This window comes from Hordeum vulgare, chromosome 1H (genome assembly GCF_904849725.1).
Source record: "Hordeum vulgare subsp. vulgare chromosome 1H, MorexV3_pseudomolecules_assembly, whole genome shotgun sequence".
In the NCBI taxonomy this organism is placed as follows: domain Eukaryota; kingdom Viridiplantae; phylum Streptophyta; class Magnoliopsida; order Poales; family Poaceae; genus Hordeum; species Hordeum vulgare.
In genome coordinates, this window is record NC_058518.1 from 279,761,565 (window position 1) to 279,781,045 (window position 19,481).

General features: G+C 47.9%; 1 protein-coding gene across 1 annotated transcript; it reads left to right on the forward strand.

Moving 5' to 3' along the window:
- The first annotated feature begins 10,377 nt into the window (after positions 1 to 10,377).
- LOC123398580 (QWRF motif-containing protein 7-like) lies at positions 10,378 to 12,933 on the forward strand. The gene is made up of 5 exons (XM_045093035.1): positions 10,378 to 10,836; positions 10,954 to 11,190; positions 11,321 to 11,410; positions 11,544 to 11,651; positions 12,577 to 12,933. The coding sequence occupies exons 1-5, from the start codon at positions 10,378 to 10,380 to the stop codon at positions 12,673 to 12,675; spliced, it is 993 nt and encodes a 330-aa protein (XP_044948970.1). The 3' UTR covers positions 12,676 to 12,933.
- The last annotated feature ends 6,548 nt before the right edge of the window (positions 12,934 to 19,481 follow it).

Consider the following 19,481-nt stretch of genomic DNA (forward strand, 5'->3'; position numbering starts at 1 on the left):
TAAAGTCTTCGTAAGACACCCAACGTTCTGAAAAGATTAAGATACAATTGTTCATGCATTTCATGAGATAAAAGAAGCTTTCTAACCTGGTTAGCAGAGTGATGATGTTAATGCTTCTTGCTCATTTAGAAATCTCTCCAAGGACGGAATTAACTATGCTGATGAGTTCCTCCGGTCCATCCTTATCAGGTGTTATACGGGAGTACCAAAGATCTGTTACCCACTCTGTGACAAGATGCCTTGTGAACTGTTCAAATGCTGCTTCAACTGGAGGCGAATTCACCTTGCTCCTCCAACCAGTACTTCCACTCTTCTTATCAGTGGAGGGTTTTCTTAGTTCAATACTTTTTGTTTTGGCAATTGGGCGACTGGTACCATGGTCTGTGGCAGTTTTGCTCTTTGTACGGAAGTCATAGTCAAGTGATAGGTAGCGAAACAGAACTATCAAAGATATGGCGAATGGGAAGTTAATCCAGACTGAAGAGCTTGTCACTGCAATGGAGAAAGTCAGGCATTCAACACAGCCATGAGGGAGCAATAATATTTAAACAGAGTTAAAAAAATTTGTGTGACGGCAATATAAATCTGCCTTGATATGTACAGCCTTTCGTTTTTGGCAACTTTTAGAAAGACTTGATAAAATTGCTAGTCATATTTCAATTTAACATGGAACCTACATGTCTAGCTCGTATGTTCCTAGTCTTTGGACTACACCGTGTATTCCATGGTATAATCCGGCTACAACTATCGGCAAACATACTCCACCTTGTACAATTTCATCACAAACTTGAATCATCCTGAGGTAGCAGTAAAAATTACGATGCCCCGAAGAATTCACCAATCATCTAGAATGGAAAAGCAAACAACCTACTCGGAGCTAAGTCTAGTCTACAAATTCCCAATGCAACATATAAAACTCACTACAGGTTCCACGCATCTTGAAATAGCAGTAAAATTTCCGACGACAGCCCAAAGAACTCACACCAATCATCTAGAATGGAAGCAATCAAGCTAAGTCGAGCCAACCAATTCCCAATGCAACAAATCACAACACCAATTGAACAAACCAATACTGCTACTCCGCGGATGCGCCTGAAATGATGCCTCCCCAAATCAGCGCTCGCGCATCAGGGGCAACGACGACCGACCGACCGACCGAAATCAAGGGCGCCGGCGGGGGTGTAAGCAGCCTAGGGTTTGGGGGGTGGGGGAGGGGGCTCACGGGACATGAGGAAGGCGAGCCCGAAGGCGAAGACGAGGAGCAGTACGGCCCGCTTCTTCCCCTCCTCTGCCAGGTCGCGCACCGTGTGCGCCGCCCTCGGCGCGCCGCCCGGCGTCGCCATCCTCCCGCGCGGCGGCGGGTGGGGACGAGGCGGCCCCTCCTTGGCGGGCTCGACAGGGCGTCGGTCGAGGCTGCGGTGGGGCGCCGGTCGAGCGGGTGGGGGGAGCCGGTAGAGGGTGGGGTGGGGTGCCGGTGGAACAGGCTCTGTTCAGGGCGGCGCTGAGATCTGGGGAGGCTGTGGGAGGGAGAGGGCAGGGGATAGCGCACGGTCGATTTGGGAAAAAAATCATTGGCGCGCGGTCGATCTGGGGAAAGCCCGCGTGATATTTCGGCTATGTCCCGCGTTTTTTTCAAAACTACTAATGGCGCACCACCTACAAATGCGCCATTAGTAATCCTAGTTACTAATGGCGCATCACGTGGTGGTGCGCCATTAGTAGTTTTGCAAAAAAAAATTATATTAGTGGCGGACTGGGTTCCCCACCGCGCCCTCCGGGATGGTGGCCCCGGGCGGCAGCATCCGCCGCAGCATCTCCTCCCAGGTCACCGTCTCCGCCTTGCTGACCATCTCCGCCTCCCCTTCCTCCGGCGCAAAGGCGCGATCCGCCGAACACCCGTCGGGCAACGGCGCAATCCAGCAAGACTCAGAAAAGCTCTAACCTTTGGTGGGGAATTCCTCGGCTTTGCAGTCGTGGTCGTCGCCGCCGCCGCCTATCCGTCCTGGCTTGCACGGATGACGGTCAAGGCCCTGCGCTCCCCGCCCCGCCAACCACCACCACACATCGCCAAGCGGGACCCTCGCCGGTCAACCGGAGACGCGGGGGAGGGAGGGGAGGAAAGAGCGAGAGAAATCCGGGGCGTGGACGAGCGGGATCTCTCCGGGGCGTGGACGAGCGGGATCTCTCCGGGGCGTGGACGAGCGGGGCAAGGGCAGATGCAGAGAGCAGTGCGGGTTAGCAATGGCGAACCCCCGAGCGATGTGCCATTAGAATTTTTTTTTGATAGCAATGGCGCATCCCCATGCAGTGCGCCATTAGTAATCTTTTTTTATATAACAATGGCGCATCCCAGAGAGGTACGCCATTAGTAATCTTTTTTTTGGATAGCAATGGCGCACCCCAGAGAGGTGCGCCATTAGTAATATATATTTTTTGGATAGCAATGGTGCTCGGGGGGGGGGGAGGGGGTGGGTGGTGCGCTCGACCGATTACTGGGCATCTACACATTTAGAGAATAGTTTAGCATTGCACATCCTACAGCTCCAGCACAAATGGGGTTCCCGAGATCCTACAGCCAAGAACTCTAAATCCCCACCAGTTGGGCACATGAAACATGCCAAGAACGGCATAAAGAACACCCAAACGCGCCAAATCTCATAAGACGAGCGAGATTTTGGAGAAAAGATCGCCGAGCAATCATCACCCAAGGTACTGGGAACTCACCGTATCCTTGTTGGCGGGACGCGGCGAAGGTCCTGGCGGCTGAGGCGGGGGCACCGAGGTGGGAGGTGCCGAAGCGTCGAGAGATGGCTACAAGTAATGGAGCGGAGGGTGCGGTCGATGTTCTTGTGGGCGGTGCGGACGACGTGGGTGTGGAGCTCGATGGGGCGCATGGCAGCGTCGAGCGCGGAGAGGCAGCTGTCGAAGGGATTCCCGCAGCAGCGCTCCTCCTCCGTGACCCTCCATCCCGTTGCCCGAGGACGGATGCTCCTCCTCCTCCTGGAGAGCTTGGGCCGGAGAGGCGGGGCGGATCTGGGGGACGGGATCCGTGGTTGCACGCAGGCACAGCGGAGCGGGGGGGTCTGGGGGACGGGATCCGGGGCGGATCCGGGGGACGGGATCCGGGGCAGGCACTGCCGGTTAGCAATGGCGCACCCCGGAGCGGTGCGCCATTAGATTTTTTTGATAGCAATGGCGCATCCCCATGCAATGCGCCATTAGTAAATATTTCTTTATATATAGCAATGGCGCATTTCACAGAGGTGCGCCATTAGTAATCTTTTTTTTGGATAGCAATGGCGCACCCCAAAGAGGTGCGCCATTAGTAATATTATTTTTTTGGATAGCAATGGCGCTCGGGGGGGAGGGAGGTGGTGGGTGGTGCGCTCGGTCGATTCTGTTTGGCGGAACCGAGCGAGGAGACAGGGGAGGGTGCGGGGGGTCGTCGGCGGCGATGGAGCGGGGGAGGGTGCGGGGGGTCGGTGGCGGCGGTGGAGCAGGGGAGGGTGCGGGAGGTCGTCGGCGGCGGTGGAGCGGGGGAGGGTGCGGGGGGTCGGCGGCGGCGGTGGAGCGGGCCGGGGAGGGTGTGGGGGGTCGTCGGCGGCGGTGGAGCGGGGAGGGTGCGGGGGGTCGGCGGCGGCGGTGGAGCGGGGGAGGGTGCGGGGGGTCTGCGGCGGCGGTGGAGCGGGGAGGGTGCGGGGGGTCTGCGGCGGCTGTGGAGCGGGGGAGGGTACGGGGGGTCGTCGGGGGCGGTGGAGCGGGTCGGGGAGGGTGCGGGGGTCGGCGGCGGCGATGGAGCGGGGGAGGGTGCGATGGGTGATCGGTGGGGGTGGAGCGGAGGAGGGTACGGGGGGTCGTCGGTGGCGGTTGAGCGGGGGAGGGTGCGGGGGGTACTCGGCGGCGGTGGAGCGGGGGAGGGTGCGGGGGGTGCTCGGCGGCGAGGGTGGTGGTGCGCCATTAGTAGTTTTGCAAAAAAAAAATTATAGTAGTGGCGCACCACCTACATATGCGCCATTAGTAACCCTGGTTACTAATGGCGCACCTCCTCTGGTGCGCCATTAGTAGTTCTGCACAAAAAAATAGTAGTGGCGCACCACCAACAGATGCGCCATTAGTAACACTGGTTCCTAATGACGCACAAGCTGTGGTGCGCCATTAGTAGTTTGCAAAAAAGAAATGTAGTAGTGGTGCACTACTAACAGATGCGCCATTAGTAAGCAGGTTACTAATGGCGCACCAGCTTCTGGTGCGCCATTAGTAGTTTTGCAAAAAAAAATATATAGTAGTGGCGCACCGAGAGTGTGGTGCGCCATTAGTATCCACCACACTAATGGCACACCTCACATGATGCGCCATTACTATATAGTAGTGGCGCACTGCTTGTGTGGAGCGCCATTAGTATCTATATCATCTATATCCCTTTTCCTAGTAGTGTCACGTCGTTGGCCATATCACATCACAAGCATACCCTGCAAAAACAAGTTAGACGTCCTCTAATTGTTGTTGCATGTTTTACGTGGTTGACATGGGTATCTAGTAGGATCGCATCTTACTTATGCAAACACCACAACGGAGATGTATGAATTCCTATTTAACCTCTCTCCAAGGACCTTCTCGGTCAAATCCGATTCAACTAAAGTTGGAGAAACCGACACTCGCGAGTCATCTTTGAGCAACGGGGTTGCTCGTAGCGATGAAACCAGTCTCTCGTAAGCGAACGAGTAATGTCGGTCCGAGCCGCTTTGATCCAACAATACCGCGGAATCAAGAAAAGACTAAGGAGGGCAGCAAATCGCACATCACCGCTCACAAAAACTTTTTTGTTCTACTCGAGATAACATCTACGCATGAACCTAGCTCATGATGCCACTATTGGGGAACGTCGCATGGGAAAGAAAAAATTTCCTACGCACACGCAATTCCTATCATGGTGATGTTCTTCTACGAGAGGAGATTCAGATCTACATACCCTTGTAGATCGCATAGGAGGAAGCGTTAAGAAACGCGGTTGATGTAGTGGAACTTCCTCACGTCCCTCGATCCGCCCCGCGAACCATCCCACGAACCGTCCCATGATCCGTCCCGCGATCAGTCCCACGAACCGTCTCGCGATCCGTTGCATGAACCGTCTTGCGATCCATCTCACGAGCCGTTCCGATCTAGTGCCGAACGGACGGCACCTCCGCGTTCAGCACACGTACAGCTCGACGATGATCTCGGCCTTCTTGATCCAACATGAGAGACAGAGAGGTAGATGAGTTCTCCAGCAGCGTGATGGCGCTCCGGAGTTTGGTGGTGATCTGTCTTGGTAGGGATTCGCCCGAGCTCCGCAGAAATACGACCTAGAGGAAAAACCGTAGAGGTATGTGGTCGGGCTACCGTGGCAAAGTTGTCTCAAATCAGCCCTAATACCTCAGTATATATAGGATGGAGGGGGAGGGACCTGCCTTGAGGCTCAAGAGAGCCCCAAGGGTCAGCCGAAGAAAGGGGGAAGTCCTCCCCTTCCAATCCTAGTCCAACTAGAAGGCAAAATTATTTAGCTTATTCTCTCAATTTCTATCGACCGCTCCTGGATTTAGTATATCTAATATGAATTGGCGATCAGAACACATATGGGTAGAACTTCTAAAAGCTTCTCGAAAAAGGAGTAATTTTTTCTGGGTCTGTATTCTTTTTCTAGGTTCACTAGGATTCTTATCGGTTGGGACTTCCAGTTATCTTGGTAAGAATATTATATCTATACTTCCATCTCAAGAAAAAAAAATTCCACAGGGGTTCGTGATGTCTTTCTATGGAAACGCAGGCCTATTCATTAGCTCCTACCTGTGGTGTACTATTTTGTGATTGGAAGGTGGATTGCTTCTCCACTTTCCCACTTCCCCTTTTTATTCTCTTTGATTTTTCTTTCTCCTGCGCATAGGGCCTCTTGGGCTATCCCACCAGCCCTTAAACCAGCCCACTAAGGGCTGGTGTGGCACCCCTAAGGCCTATGGGCTTCCCCCGGGTGGGCTCCCCCCCCCCCCCCCCCGGTGAACATCCGAAACCCATTCGTCACTCCCGGTACATTCCCGGTAATGCCGAAAACTTTTTGGTAATCAAATGAGGTCATCCTATATATCAATCTTCGTCTCCGGACCATTCCGGAAACCCTCGTGACGTCTGTGACCTCATCCGGGACTCCGAACAACATTCGGTAACCAACCATATAACTCAAATACGCATAAAACATCGCCGAACCTTAAGTGTGCAGACCCTGCGGGTTCGAGAACTATGTAGACATGACCCGAGGGACTCCTCGGTCAATATCCAATAGCAGGACCTGGATGCCCATATTGGATCCTACATATTTTTTGAAGATCTTATTGGTTGAACCTCAGTGTCAAGGATTCATATAATCCCGTATGTCATTCCCTTTGTCCTTCGGTATGTTACTTGCCCGAGATTCGATCGTCGGTATCCGCATACCTATTTCAATCTCGTTTACCGGCAAGTCTCTTTACTCGTTTCGTAATACAAGATCACGTGACATACACTAAGTCACATTGCTTGCAAGGCTTGTGTGTGATGTTGTATTACCGAGTGGCCCCCGAGATACCTCTCCATCACATGGAGTGACAAATCCCAGTCTTGATCCATACTAACTCAACGGACACCTTCGGAGATACCTGTAGAGCATCTTTATAGTCACCCAGTTACGTTGTGATGTTTGATACACACAAGGTATTCCTCCGGTGCTAGTGAGTTATATGATCTCATGGTCATAGGAAAAAATACTTGACACGCAGAAAACTATAGCAATAAAACGACACGATCAATATGCTACGTTCATAGTTTGGGTCTTGTCCATCACATGATTCTCCTAATGATGTGATCTCGTTATCAAGTGACAACACTTGCCTATGGCCAGGAAACCTTGACCATCTTTGATCAACGAGCTAGTCAACTAGAGGCTTACTAGGGACAGTGTTTTGTCTATGTATCCACACAAGTATTGTGTTTCCAATCAATACAATTATAGCATGGATAATAAATGATTATTATGAACAGAGAAATATAATAATAACTAATTTATTATTGCCTCTAGGGCATATTTCCAACAATAGCATGTGCTAAAAAGTTGAGAGGGTTGCGGCAAAAACTGGATGCACTTCGTGTACAAATCGGACAATCTCTTTTCGAAGTATCGTGTTTTTTTATCAAAAACGGATCTGTTACAAAAGGTATTTCATTCTTTTAACTTATTTGAACTCAAGACTTTTTGTATGTTCAAAATGCACCATTCAAGGCCACATCATCAATTTTCAACACTTTCTGAGTTCATTTGGTATTTTTCATGCATTTTTTGATTTTTTGAGCTAAATGGCCCAGAAATTGAAACGCACTACAAATGAACTCTGAATAGGTTGAAAGTTCGCATTCTATCATCATTTCACCCACATAGAATGTGATAAAAAGTTGAGAGGGTTGCGGCAAAAACTAGATGCACCTCATGTACAAATCGGACAATCTCTTTCGAAGTATCAGGGTTTTTAATCAAAAACAGATCTGTTACAAAAGGGATTTCATTTTTTTGAACTTATTTGAACTCAAGACTTTTTGTGTGTTCAAAATGCACCATTCAAGGCCACATCATAAATTTTCAACACTTTCTGAGTTCATTAGGCATTTTTCATGCATTTACTGATTTTTTTTAGCTAAATGGCCCAGAAATTGAAAAACACTACAAATGAACTCTGAATAGGGTGAAAGTTGGCATGGTATCATCATTTCACCCACATAGCCTGTGCTAAAAAGTTGAGAGGGTTGCGGCAATAACTGGATGCACTTCATGTACAAATCGGACAATCTCTTTTGAAGTATCAGGTTTTCTTACGAAAACAGATTTGTTACAAAAGGGATTTCATTTTTTAACTTATTTGAACTCAAGACTTTTTGTGTTTTCAAAATGCACCATTCAAGTTCACATCATCAATTTTCAACACTTTCTGAGTTCATTTGGTATTTTTCATTCATTTAGTGGATGTTTCGGTTTTCACTTTATTTATTTAATTTGTGAATAAATTTACTAAAAAATAGATTTTTGAGTGATTCTGTTTCTTGCTATTAAATATTACTGTGTTTTTATCATTATATTCAATTTGGTAGGTTTTAGGTTATTTTAAATGACTGTTTTAATCAAAAACAGATCTGTTAGAAAAGGGATTTCATTTTCTTGAACATATTTGAACTGAAGACTTTTTGTATATATATGTGGTCGAAATGCATGATAACATGAAGTTTGAAAGGGCTAAACCATTCAAAAGTAGCAAATGAACTTAGAAAGGGCTAAACTATTCAAATTTGAAATCGTCTGAATCAGAATGTCCACCTCCTCTCTGGTGACGTCGGCCATAGTTGACTACTCGAATTTGCGGTACAACTCGTATGAAACGTATGCATCTTTTGCTGCATACTCAATGTTGATACGATCAAGTGGGGCCTTCTCCCAAAGTTTGTGCTGAGACTTTGGGAATTTGGTCTTGATATCAATATACTCCTCGTCGATCAAGGCGACTGCCATATGAGCCATCGAAGTCCTCTCATGTCGAAGCCTGAATTCCTGTTGGAGATCAATGATGTAATCAGCTGGTATCTCAATACCGAAATTGTGCCTCATCTTTAGCTTGTCGTTCATTGTGTCAACGATAACAAAACTGATGCCGCTGCGAAGGAAGTCCATGAGTTCTGGACAATGCTTGTCACTACTGCAACAACAACAAATTCAAATGGAACAAATGTTACATACTGCAGCAACAAGGAAAAATGTTCCACTACAACTAAAGAGAAAATTATCTTTAGGATTCAAATGGAACATATTGTTATCCTATGAAATTTTCATATCTTATGAATTGATCAATGAACCGTAAATTAACTATGACATATATGTATATATATATATATATATTCTCCCACGATTTTGCAAATATGCAACAAGCTAGACATATTGCGTATTGCTATCCAATGGAACCTAGAGAGATCACTAGCTATATGCAATTTTCATAACTATGACAATATCATATTGCTATCCAATGGAACCTAGAGAGATCACTAGCTATATGCAAGTTTCATAACCTTGGATCAAAGAACGTCGCATAAAATTGTTTCACTACAACTAAAGAGAAATTGATCTTTATAGGATTCCAAAATGTAACATATAGCTATCGATCCTATGCAATTTTCATATCCTAGGAATTGACATATCATATTGCTATCCAATGGAACATATACAGATAATGCATATTGCTATCCAATGGAACCTAAAGAAATCACTATATATATATATGCAATTTTCATAACCTTGGGTTAAAGAAATCCGCAAAACATACCTCACCCATTGAAAGATCAAGACATGGTGTTTGAAACATAATTGGATGATGGCAACACCTCCTTGATCGGCCGTGTACTCTAGATCAGGCCCCAAGAACTTCTCATGATCCACCGCGCCGTCAAGCCGCCGTTCCTTCAATTGTCTAAGAAAATGCGGCACCTCCCTGCTCTCGTTTGTGTACACGACATCGAGCTTGTTGTTCCCATGTGCGAGCACCTTTGTGAATCGAGTTGGCATGGTGGAAGAAGAGAAGGGAAGAAGAGAGGGGAAGAAGAGAGCGAGAGAGGAGAGAGGGGAAGAAGAATAGAGCAATGGCGAGACTCTGCTTCGGTTGTGCTTTTGCGAAGCGGGATGCAAACCGCTTGGTCCTTTAGTCCCGAGTTGAGCCACAACAGGGACTAAAGGGTGATACGAACGGTTGCCACCACCACTTCGTCCCCGTTTGCTCTACTAACCGGGACTAAAGGGGGATACGAACGGTCCACCTAGTTCCGGTTTGACCCGCCAACCGGGACTAAAGGGGGATACAAAAGGTCCCTGCCTATTGGTCCTGGTTTGTATCTGAAACCCGAACCAAAGGGTTGACACGAACCAGGACCAATGGCCCAAGATGCCCGCCTGACGCCCTGACCTCACGAACCGGGACCAATGACACCATAGGTCCCGATTCGTTGATGAACCGGGACTAATGAAATTTCTTCAAGTGAACCAAAGGCCTGTTTTCTACTAGTGTATAAAAGTGTAGCATTTTGGTGATACCCACTATGGCCAGCCTAAGCCAAACAACAGAATAAAACACCAACTGTACACCAGCTATCTGTCCTCCTAATAAAGGGTGCAGCATCCTTTGAAATGTCCCCACTGTAGCTAGCTAGACAACAAGAGAACCTGCATGTGCGTTTGAGCTCTCAATTCAGGCCTGTGAACCCCGTTTTGCCGCCGGCACCTCGTTGCTTTCTCCATCTATATATTAATTTTGTCTTGTCCTCGATCGTATCTCATCGCCGTCCATGGAGTCCAACGGTGGCAGCACCACGCGGCACCCAATGGCGTCCCCTCACCGCCTAGCACGCAGCCCCGCCCCGGCCTCCCGCGCCGCCGCCCCGGCCTTCTCGACCGCCAACTTCGTGCGCTCTCTCCGCAAGGCCGCATCCTTCGGTTACAGGAAGCCCAGCGCCGGCGTCGTCGACGCGGCGGACACGACGCGACGACGCAGCGTGGACACTGTGATGATGTCCCCGTGCCGGTCGTCACCTGAGCCGGGCTTCGCCGCGAGGCGGAGCACTGGGAAATCGTCACCCTCCGTGCGTGTCGGTAGAGGGCCGAGCGTGCCGAGGAAGACGGCGACGACGCCTAAGAAGGAGGACGTGGCGCACCGGGCGTGCGTGCTCACCGCGCGGCTGATGCAGTGGCGGTTCGCGAACGCCCGGATGGAAAAGGCCATGACACGAGCCACCCACGGCGCCGAGGTGAGCCACGCCGACGCATGCATGCAGTTTCTTTACTACTATATACGGAGTATTACTATTACTGCTACAACGAGCAATCATTTTTCTCGCTGATGCCCGTGGCGTGGCCGCATGCAGAGCAAGCTGCTGTACGTGTGGCGACGCGTGGCCGAGCTGCGCAACATCCACACGGCGAAGCGGATCGTGGCGCAGCGGTGGCGGCAGAAGGTGAAGCTGGGCAGGCTCCTGCGCCCGCAGCTTCCCGTGCTCGCCGCATGGGAGATGCTCGGCGAGCCGCACTCAGAGGCTGTCTCGGACCTCGGCCGGGTGCTCTCCGCCGCCTCCACATCCCTCCCCTTATCCGACGGCGCCCGAGTGCGTGTGCTCTCTCACGTAACGCGCATACATACATACATCTTTTAACTTCTCCTGCCGTGTCTGGCACCACGACAGGTCGGTCGGTAGGTTAAGCTACTTTATTTATTCATCATGTTCAAAAATGCAGGCCAACCTGGAGTTGTGGCACGAAACCATGCTTACTTGCGCGCGCACCGTGGATGAGATCAAAGCAAGGGCTAACATGTTCTATGCCACGGTACATCGTTTATTCATCAAGTTCCTACATGTCTCTGCTGGTGCAAATTTCAGGTAGGGACGAGTACATTCTTGTGTGTCGTTTCGGTCCTAACTTTTGTGTGTGGTGCCGGTACGTACCGGGTGGCGTTCAGGGTAGTGTAACTAGTAGCTCGGTGGACGAGCTAGCGAGGACAATGCAGGAGGAGATGGAAGGGCTCGAGGAGGTCATGCGGCTGTGCAGGATTGTCACTAACCTGCAGGTGGGTAGACGGTCCACGTTCTTGAGCTTTTTTTCCTTTCCGAAACGGAGGTTTTTGAGCTCATAACAAAGCCGTGTTTGATTGTTGTTTTGCTGATTATGCATATTCCGAGAAATTCTTACTTTTCGGATCCAACAGTGAGATCCATGCAGGACTCCACGTTTTGTGAAGCATGAGACAGACTATTTACTTTTGCACTAGACTACCAAAATGTTATAATATGGTAAATGTTTTTTCATTTCTTCATGAGCAAATTTCTAAAGTGGTCTTCGTATGTCATTTTTTTTACCGAGTGGGCCATGTATGGATATTTTTATTGGTGAAGCACAGTTTTTTATATTAAATTTTGTTATTTCTCAACCATCACATACTTTTTATTTTTAGTCAAGGTTACGACCAATGCAAGATTCCATGTTCGGAACTATGAAAACAAATTATATAATCATTCACTAAACTACAAAAATGTTACAAGATGGTGAACATTTTTATTTTTATTTTGTGTGAATAAATATACAAAACTTGTCTGATAGTATTTGTTTTCTCAGCCGACTGGAATAGATAACAATCTCTATATTTGCTCCATGAACAAATTATTACAATAATAGTGATATGGTTTTACACTTTTTTGCTGGTAGTTGTTACACCTTTTTGGGAGAATATTTTCTGATGTGCATTAACAGCCTTCTAAAGTTCACAGACAGTGTGATGTTATGGAGAAATCATGTCACATCCATTATTTTTCTGTTTGGGGGGAGGGGGAAGGGAACTGACTGCATGCCTCGCGTTGTGCGTATCCATGCAGCGTGGTGCACATTTGCATTTTCTTTAGCCTTGTATGCTGTACTTCTTTTCAAATTTCAATTTGAAAAGGATCACACGTATTCCTAGATCACAACTGACGAACACTCTTGGATCTGTATTGCAGGTTGAGGAAGTAAGCCTTCGAGCTAATTTAATTCAAGCTAAGCAAAAGATTGACTTACGCTCGTCGCCCGTTTATCACAAAAGCGGAGTGCCATCATGACGGGAGATATCATCACAAATAGGAGATCAGGACGACCGGTCCCGGACTACACGATTCAAGTATTCTTGTCGGAAATAAATTATGTAGATGAGGATCGTGAGAGGTGCGGTCCCATGTGCAGATGTGCTATATTTCGGTTGAGTTAAGGTTAACTTAGTACTCCCTTGTAGAATAGGAGTACTTTTCTGTGATTTATATATGTGTGGATACTGTAATTTGAGATGTTCGGTGCATAGTCATATCGACGAGTTGTATGAAAGAGGCATCAGTATTTGGCGCGCGACAAGAAAATCATACACACCCTCAGATAATGATATATTTCACTACATTGTCCTTTAGTTCTACTTCTAGTGGACGTTGTTTGTTGCCGTCAACTCTGCGTACTATGCCAACTCTTTATGACGTGTGGATCCCATATGGTAGTATGAAGTAGTGCACCAACATAGATAATGACATAATTTTTATGTCGGTAGAAAGAAATAGGGAATGTCAAATACTCCCTCCGTTCCTAAATATAAGACCTTTTAGAGATTACACTATGGACTATATACGGGTGTATATAGACATATTTTAGAGTATAGATTCACTCATTTTGCTCCGTATGTAGTCTATAGTATAATCTCTATAAGGTCTTATATTTAGGAACAGAGGGAGTACATTGTGCACTCCTGCTAGGTTTCGAACATGCATTCACGCCCAAACCAACCAGCATGCAAGCTACTCACTCCGTCCCAAAAAAAATGTATTAACCTTAGTATAATTTAGTAACAAAGTTAACACACTTATTTTGGGATGGAGATATTACCTTTTTTGTTGGGATTTTTTTTATAAAGATCCAGCATCGCGGACATTCATTGATAATAGCAGGAAGCAACAGAAAACAACAAGATGATGAAGGTCCTAGGATCAAAATATCACTAGTAGAAAACGGGCCTTTGGCCTGGACCATTTAGTCCCGGCCTGCCTCTGTGCCGGGACTAAAGGCCCGGCCACGTCGCCCCAAATCTCAATGCCTCCCTCGAGGCTTTAGTCCCGGCCCGTAAGGAGCCTGTAGTCCCGGTTCGTGTCCCAAACCGGGAGTAAAGGGCTACGCGGCGGGCAGTGGTGGTGGCAACCGTTCGTATCCCCCTTTAGTCCCGGTTGGTGGCTCAACCCGGGACTAAAGGACTAACACGTGGCCTGCCGTAGTGGGGCGACCGTTGGTATACCTCTTTAGTCCCGGTTGGTGGTTGAACCTGGGACTAAAAGCCTAACACGTGGCCTGCCGTAGAGGTGGCAACCGTTTGGTATACCTCTTTAGTCCCGGTTGGTGGCTCAAACCGGGATTAAAGGCCCAAACGGTTTGCATCCCGCGTCGTTTCGGGCGATGAAAAGCACGAACCGAAGCGTACAGTCGCCATTTCTCTGTTCTTCTTCTCTCTCGCGTCGCCCTCTCTGTTCTTCTCCTCTCTTCTTCCCTTCTCTTCTTCCACCATGCCAACTACCTTTCATGAGGTGGTCGCGCATGGCACGACCAAGCTCCGTGTCGTGTACACGAACCTGAGCACGGAGGTGCCGTTTTTCCTTCAACAGTTGAAGGAACGATGGTTTAACCACGCAGCGGATCATGAGAAGTTCTTCGGGCTTGATCTGGAGTACACGGCCGATCAACACGGTGTTGCCGTCATCCAAATATGCTTCGCAAGCCATGTCTTGATCTTCCAATGGGCAAGGTAAGTTTTGAAGCTTTCTTTGATCCAAGATAATGACATTGTATAAGTTTATTTGTTTCTATCATAGTTGGTTCCCTTCAAATAGTTGTAGTGAAACAATTTTGGTTAGTTGAAGGGGAGCACAATCTAATTGGAATAGTGTTCCATAATCTGAAAAAATCGTATTAGAATCAACTAGTGTTTAATATGTTCCATTGGGATCATAGTTGGTTCCCTTCAAATAGTTGTAGTGAAACAATTTTGATTAGTTGAAGGGGAGCACAATCTAATTGGAATAGTTTTCCATTATCTGAAAAATCGTATTAGAATCAACTAGTGTTTAATATGTTCCATTGGAATCATAGTTGGTTCCCTTCAAATAGTTGTAGTGAAACAATTTTGATTACTTGAAGGGGAGCACAATCTGATTGGAATAGTTTTCCATAATCTGAAAAATCGTATTACAATCAACTAGTGTTTAATATGTTCCATTGGAATCATAGTTGGTTCCCTTCAAATAGTTGTAGTGAAACAATTTTGATTACTTGAAGGGGAACACAATCTGATTGGAATAGTGTTCCATAATCTGAAAAATCGTATTAGAATGAACTAGTGTTTAATATGTTTCATTGGAATCATAGTTGGTTCGCTTCGAAAAGTTGTAGTGAAACAATTTTGATTAGTTGAAGGGGAACACAATCTGATTGGAATAGTGTTGTCACATCCCTAAAACCTAAGCTAGATAGCATTGTGCTCATGTCTTCTTTGCATCTAAGAAGTTTCAACAAAAACAACAAAGTGGCAAAGGAAAAACTCAAAACCCTAGCCACCATTTCAATTAAAGGAAATTTCAAACTAGTTCAAAATCAATGAACCCAAAATGGCCTCAAGAAATGTTCAAACTTTCTGATAAATCATGAAAGTAAATGAGCATTGGAGAAAACAATTTCCTTGGCACTTCAAGCATTTTAAATAAATGCAAAAGACACTGGTTTCAAATTTAAAAATTTGAAAACAGAAGCTATAATTTTCCAAAAATGTTGAAAGTCTTGGAAATGAGTGGGGACATTATAACAAATATTTCAGGAGGTTTAAAATAGTTTTTTACTTTTTGTTTTGGAGCTGAAATAATTAGCAAAGCAATAAATAGCAAAACAGAAAAACAAAAGCAGAAGAAAAAGGAAAAGACTTACCTGACGCCCACGCCAGGCCCCAGCCCATCTCGCCGCTCGTCCCCTTCCCCGCGCCAGTAGGCAGCAGGAGGTGGCCGCCGCCTCCTCCGGCGTGGCCACGCACACCGCGTGCCTGCCTGGCCGCCGGTTCGCGCTGGCGACGCCGGGGATAAGCTCCACAGAGCCTCCCCTATCCATTCCCCGCCTCGGTTCTTTCCCTCCGCCTGGATCCCCTCCTTCTCCCTGCTGCCGCCATTAGAGCCGAGCTCGAGCTCGAGCTGGCCGTTGCCCTGGCCATAGGAACCCCTCCCCGAGCACGCCATTAGATCCGCCTCGTCGCCCTGGTCATCTCTGCAGAAGCCGAAGTCCCCTCGAGCCCTGCAACGCCCGCAACACCGTCGTCTTCTTCCTCCGGCCGCCGGACCTCTCCCGTCGATTCGTCGCCCCCAGGCCTTCCCCCGAGCCGTCCGAGCTCTTCTCTGCACTCCCTGTGAGCATGCGGTGGTTTTCCCTAAGCTTTCCCCATCGATCCCCTCCTCTAGCCCTAGTTCCACCGGAGCCCGACGAGCACCGCCGCTGCCGCTCGTCGCCGGTAGCCCTCCGATGTCCAGCTCGTCCTCCCGTGAGCACCAGAAGCTCCAGGACGACGCGTAGATGCCGCAGCAGCTAAGATCGAAGCGTGGAACCCTCTGATTCAAGCCCCCCGACGACGCCCGAGCTTCGGCCGCCGCTCCGGCTCGTCGCCGACGCCTCTTCTGGCGACCCTAGCCTCCCCAGTTGGTCCTGCCAGATCGCCCGCTTCGCGAGCTAGCTGTAGCTGCCATCCGCGTGCGATTTGGTGCTGTGCAGCGCCGTCTAGGTCGCCTCCGGTGAGCCCTCCGCCGCGGGTTTGGTCGCCGGCGACCACCCTCCGGTGGCCGTCGACGTGGCCGGCCATTAGGGCCTAATCGCCCTCCCCTGAGTCGCTGCCAGAGGGCCCCACGCCTGGTCAAACCCAAATTAGGGGCTGGTCAGCGCGGGATTAGCCCAGAGAGGCTGACCAGTGGGCCCCCCCTGTCAGGTTTGACCCTACACAGGTCGGCTGACCTGCTGACGTCAGCCTGATGCAATAAATGGAATTTCCAGTATAAAAATAATTCAGGAAATTGCTAAAAATTGCAAAAATCATAGAAATTAATCTGTAACTCCAATGAAAATAATTTATATATGAAAAAGTATCAGAAAAATTCAAAGATTCTGATTATGCTATTTTCAACTATCTTTGAAAAAGTTACAGAACCCAAAATTGTGAAACAAGGAATAATTCAATTCTTTTAATCACTTTATAAATGGATTTTGCAAAAATATCCAAATTTCATTATAAATGCAATGATCACACACTGCCCTAGATGTAAATCAGTACCATAACATGACATTTCATGCATGTTAACAATAGGTTGATCTGAGCATCAGGTCGAATCAATTAAACCGGTATCCGGGAATACCCGTTTGAATTGCTATTCGAATGTGATTCAAATCAACTCTAAACCTAAAACATCTTGATTATAATAACTTATCACTTTGCATTCTCATGTCATGCTCATGCATCATTTTGATTGCATATGATTGTTATTGAATGTTGCCGTTCATTTCGGTAGGCTCCGCACCCCCGGATTCCACCGAATATCCGTCCGACGGATATCGTTCCTCCTCTGAGCAACAAGGCAAGCAACCTTTTGATCATCCCAATAACACCTATGTTCTTGCTCCTGCACCTATTTAATGCATTAGTATCAAATGCTTCAACTGCTTTTGCCACGATAGTTGGACCCACTTCCTTTGCATGACTTAACCTTGTCACAGTAAATAGCCGAACCTTGCAACCTAGCATACCTGGTAGTTGCTTGAGCTATGATGTGCCTTATCCTGCTATGCATGCTATGCTTAGAGTTGTGTATGGTCTGTCATCTGGGAGATGAACAGAAATGTGGAATGTGTTCGGTGAGCAAAGGTCGTGTGTTGAACTTGATTTGGTAAAGGTACCGGTGAAACGCTGTGTAGGAGTACATGGCGGATTGTTTCATTGGAACCGTCCTTAGGAACTGAGTTCCGTGTATGTAATCCAAGACTAGATACTACCACATGCTGGGCCCTGAAATATGACCCCGCTCGGCCTATTAATCGCGTAGTACTCGGTCCAGGAGTTGCAAGTAGTTTCTGGTGTTTATAGTAATGCTGGAGGCCGTGCATGGTGCTGACCTGAGAGGTGGACCGTGATGCGGTAGGCAGTGGCACGGTGTACCAAGTGGCACCCGGATGGTGGGCTTGGGAACCCTGCGCACATCGTTTGAGGCCGTGGCGGAAACCTCGGCCGGACTTCCGTACGGGTTACTCTCAGATAGGCGATAAACCTGGACTAGGTACTAGTGTGGTTAACGGTCGTGGCCGACTCCCTCGCTGGGCTTCCGCTTGAAGGTTGCCGAGGTGCATGACGTGCACATGGCGATAAGTGGCGGGAGCGTGTGTGACGAAGTACACCCCTGCAGGGTTATGATCTATTCGAATAGCCGCGTCCGCGGATATGGACTACTTGGAGACATATGTTGTTCATAGATAACTTCAATGGCTACTCATAAAATTGTCAAGATAAGCGTGAGTGTCGTGGACGACATTTCCGTATGGAGACGGAATGATTCCACGATAGTGTATTGTTGTGGTGTTAGTGGACTCGTGTGCGAGAAATCTAGTTGTCAAAACTAATTTCAAAAGCAAGTTGTCTAGCCACGAGTCAAATGCTGGCTTCCCGCATGAAACCCCACAATACCTTCTTGATACCTTGCATGAGTAGTTAGCCATCCTAAAGTCTTGCTGAGTACCTTCGTACTCATGTTTGCTTAATCATGTTGCAGAGGTTGTTAATGACCCTAATGGAGGGTTCTTCGTAGACATCGACGACGACGAGTAGCTGGTGTCCCAGCTACGATCTGGCCCTATGTCGGCTCTGTAGTATAGTCAGGCCATGTGCCTCCTAGTTGCTCTGTCTGTACCCAGACAGCTTATAACTCTTCCGCTGGCTTGTATTGTGTGACTGATATTTTGGGTCGTGAGACCCTTAATGTGTAATAATATGTGTGTGGCTCTTCCGAGCCTCTTCAATAAAGCTTGTATGTTTATGGTTATGTTGTGATGCCATCGATGTATCTATACATATCGGTATGCCATGCGTACGTGTGTCTTACTTGATATGTATGGGGTTCGATTACCTAGTCGTGAACTTTAGTAGCACTCCTTACAAGGAAATGCCCCTTTGTGATCCAACGAGCCTTGGTAGTTCGCTACTGCTCCGGACGCATTGGTTGACCGGCATGTGTCCTTCTTAGCTGCTGTGTCTGTCCCCTTTGGAGAAATGTCACACGACGTAATGGAGTCCTTGTAGCTTGCTACGACTCGTCTACGTTCGTTCATGACCGGCACCTGCTTTGTTGGGTCATGTATGCCTGTCCTTGTGCGGAACTGCCACTTTGGTTTATGACTAGACATGTCGATCCGGGTTCTTTGACATTGGAATGCTAGCGACACGATCGCATACGTGAGTCAAAAGACGCAAACGGTCCCGGCTAAGGTAAGGCTGCAGCCGAGGAGTTAACCGTGCGTGAGACCACAAAGAGATGCGATGTGTTACAGGCTGGATTCCTATGGCTTAGGATCGGGGTCCCGACAGCGTTGGTATCAGAGCCTGACTGACTGTAGGATTACTAAGCCAAACTGGTCGAAGTTGAGTCTAGAATTGCTTTAGTTATATATAAGGGAATTGTTTGTGGAAGGGAACGTAATACTCTTGTTCTCTTCTCAAGATATTCTATTCTGGTCATCCTCGTCTTTTCCGCGGGAATTAAGGACTAGGTTACTCATCTTCTCCTAGGCCCGGATTTTTGATCGGTAGATTATAGGACTGCGGGTCGAG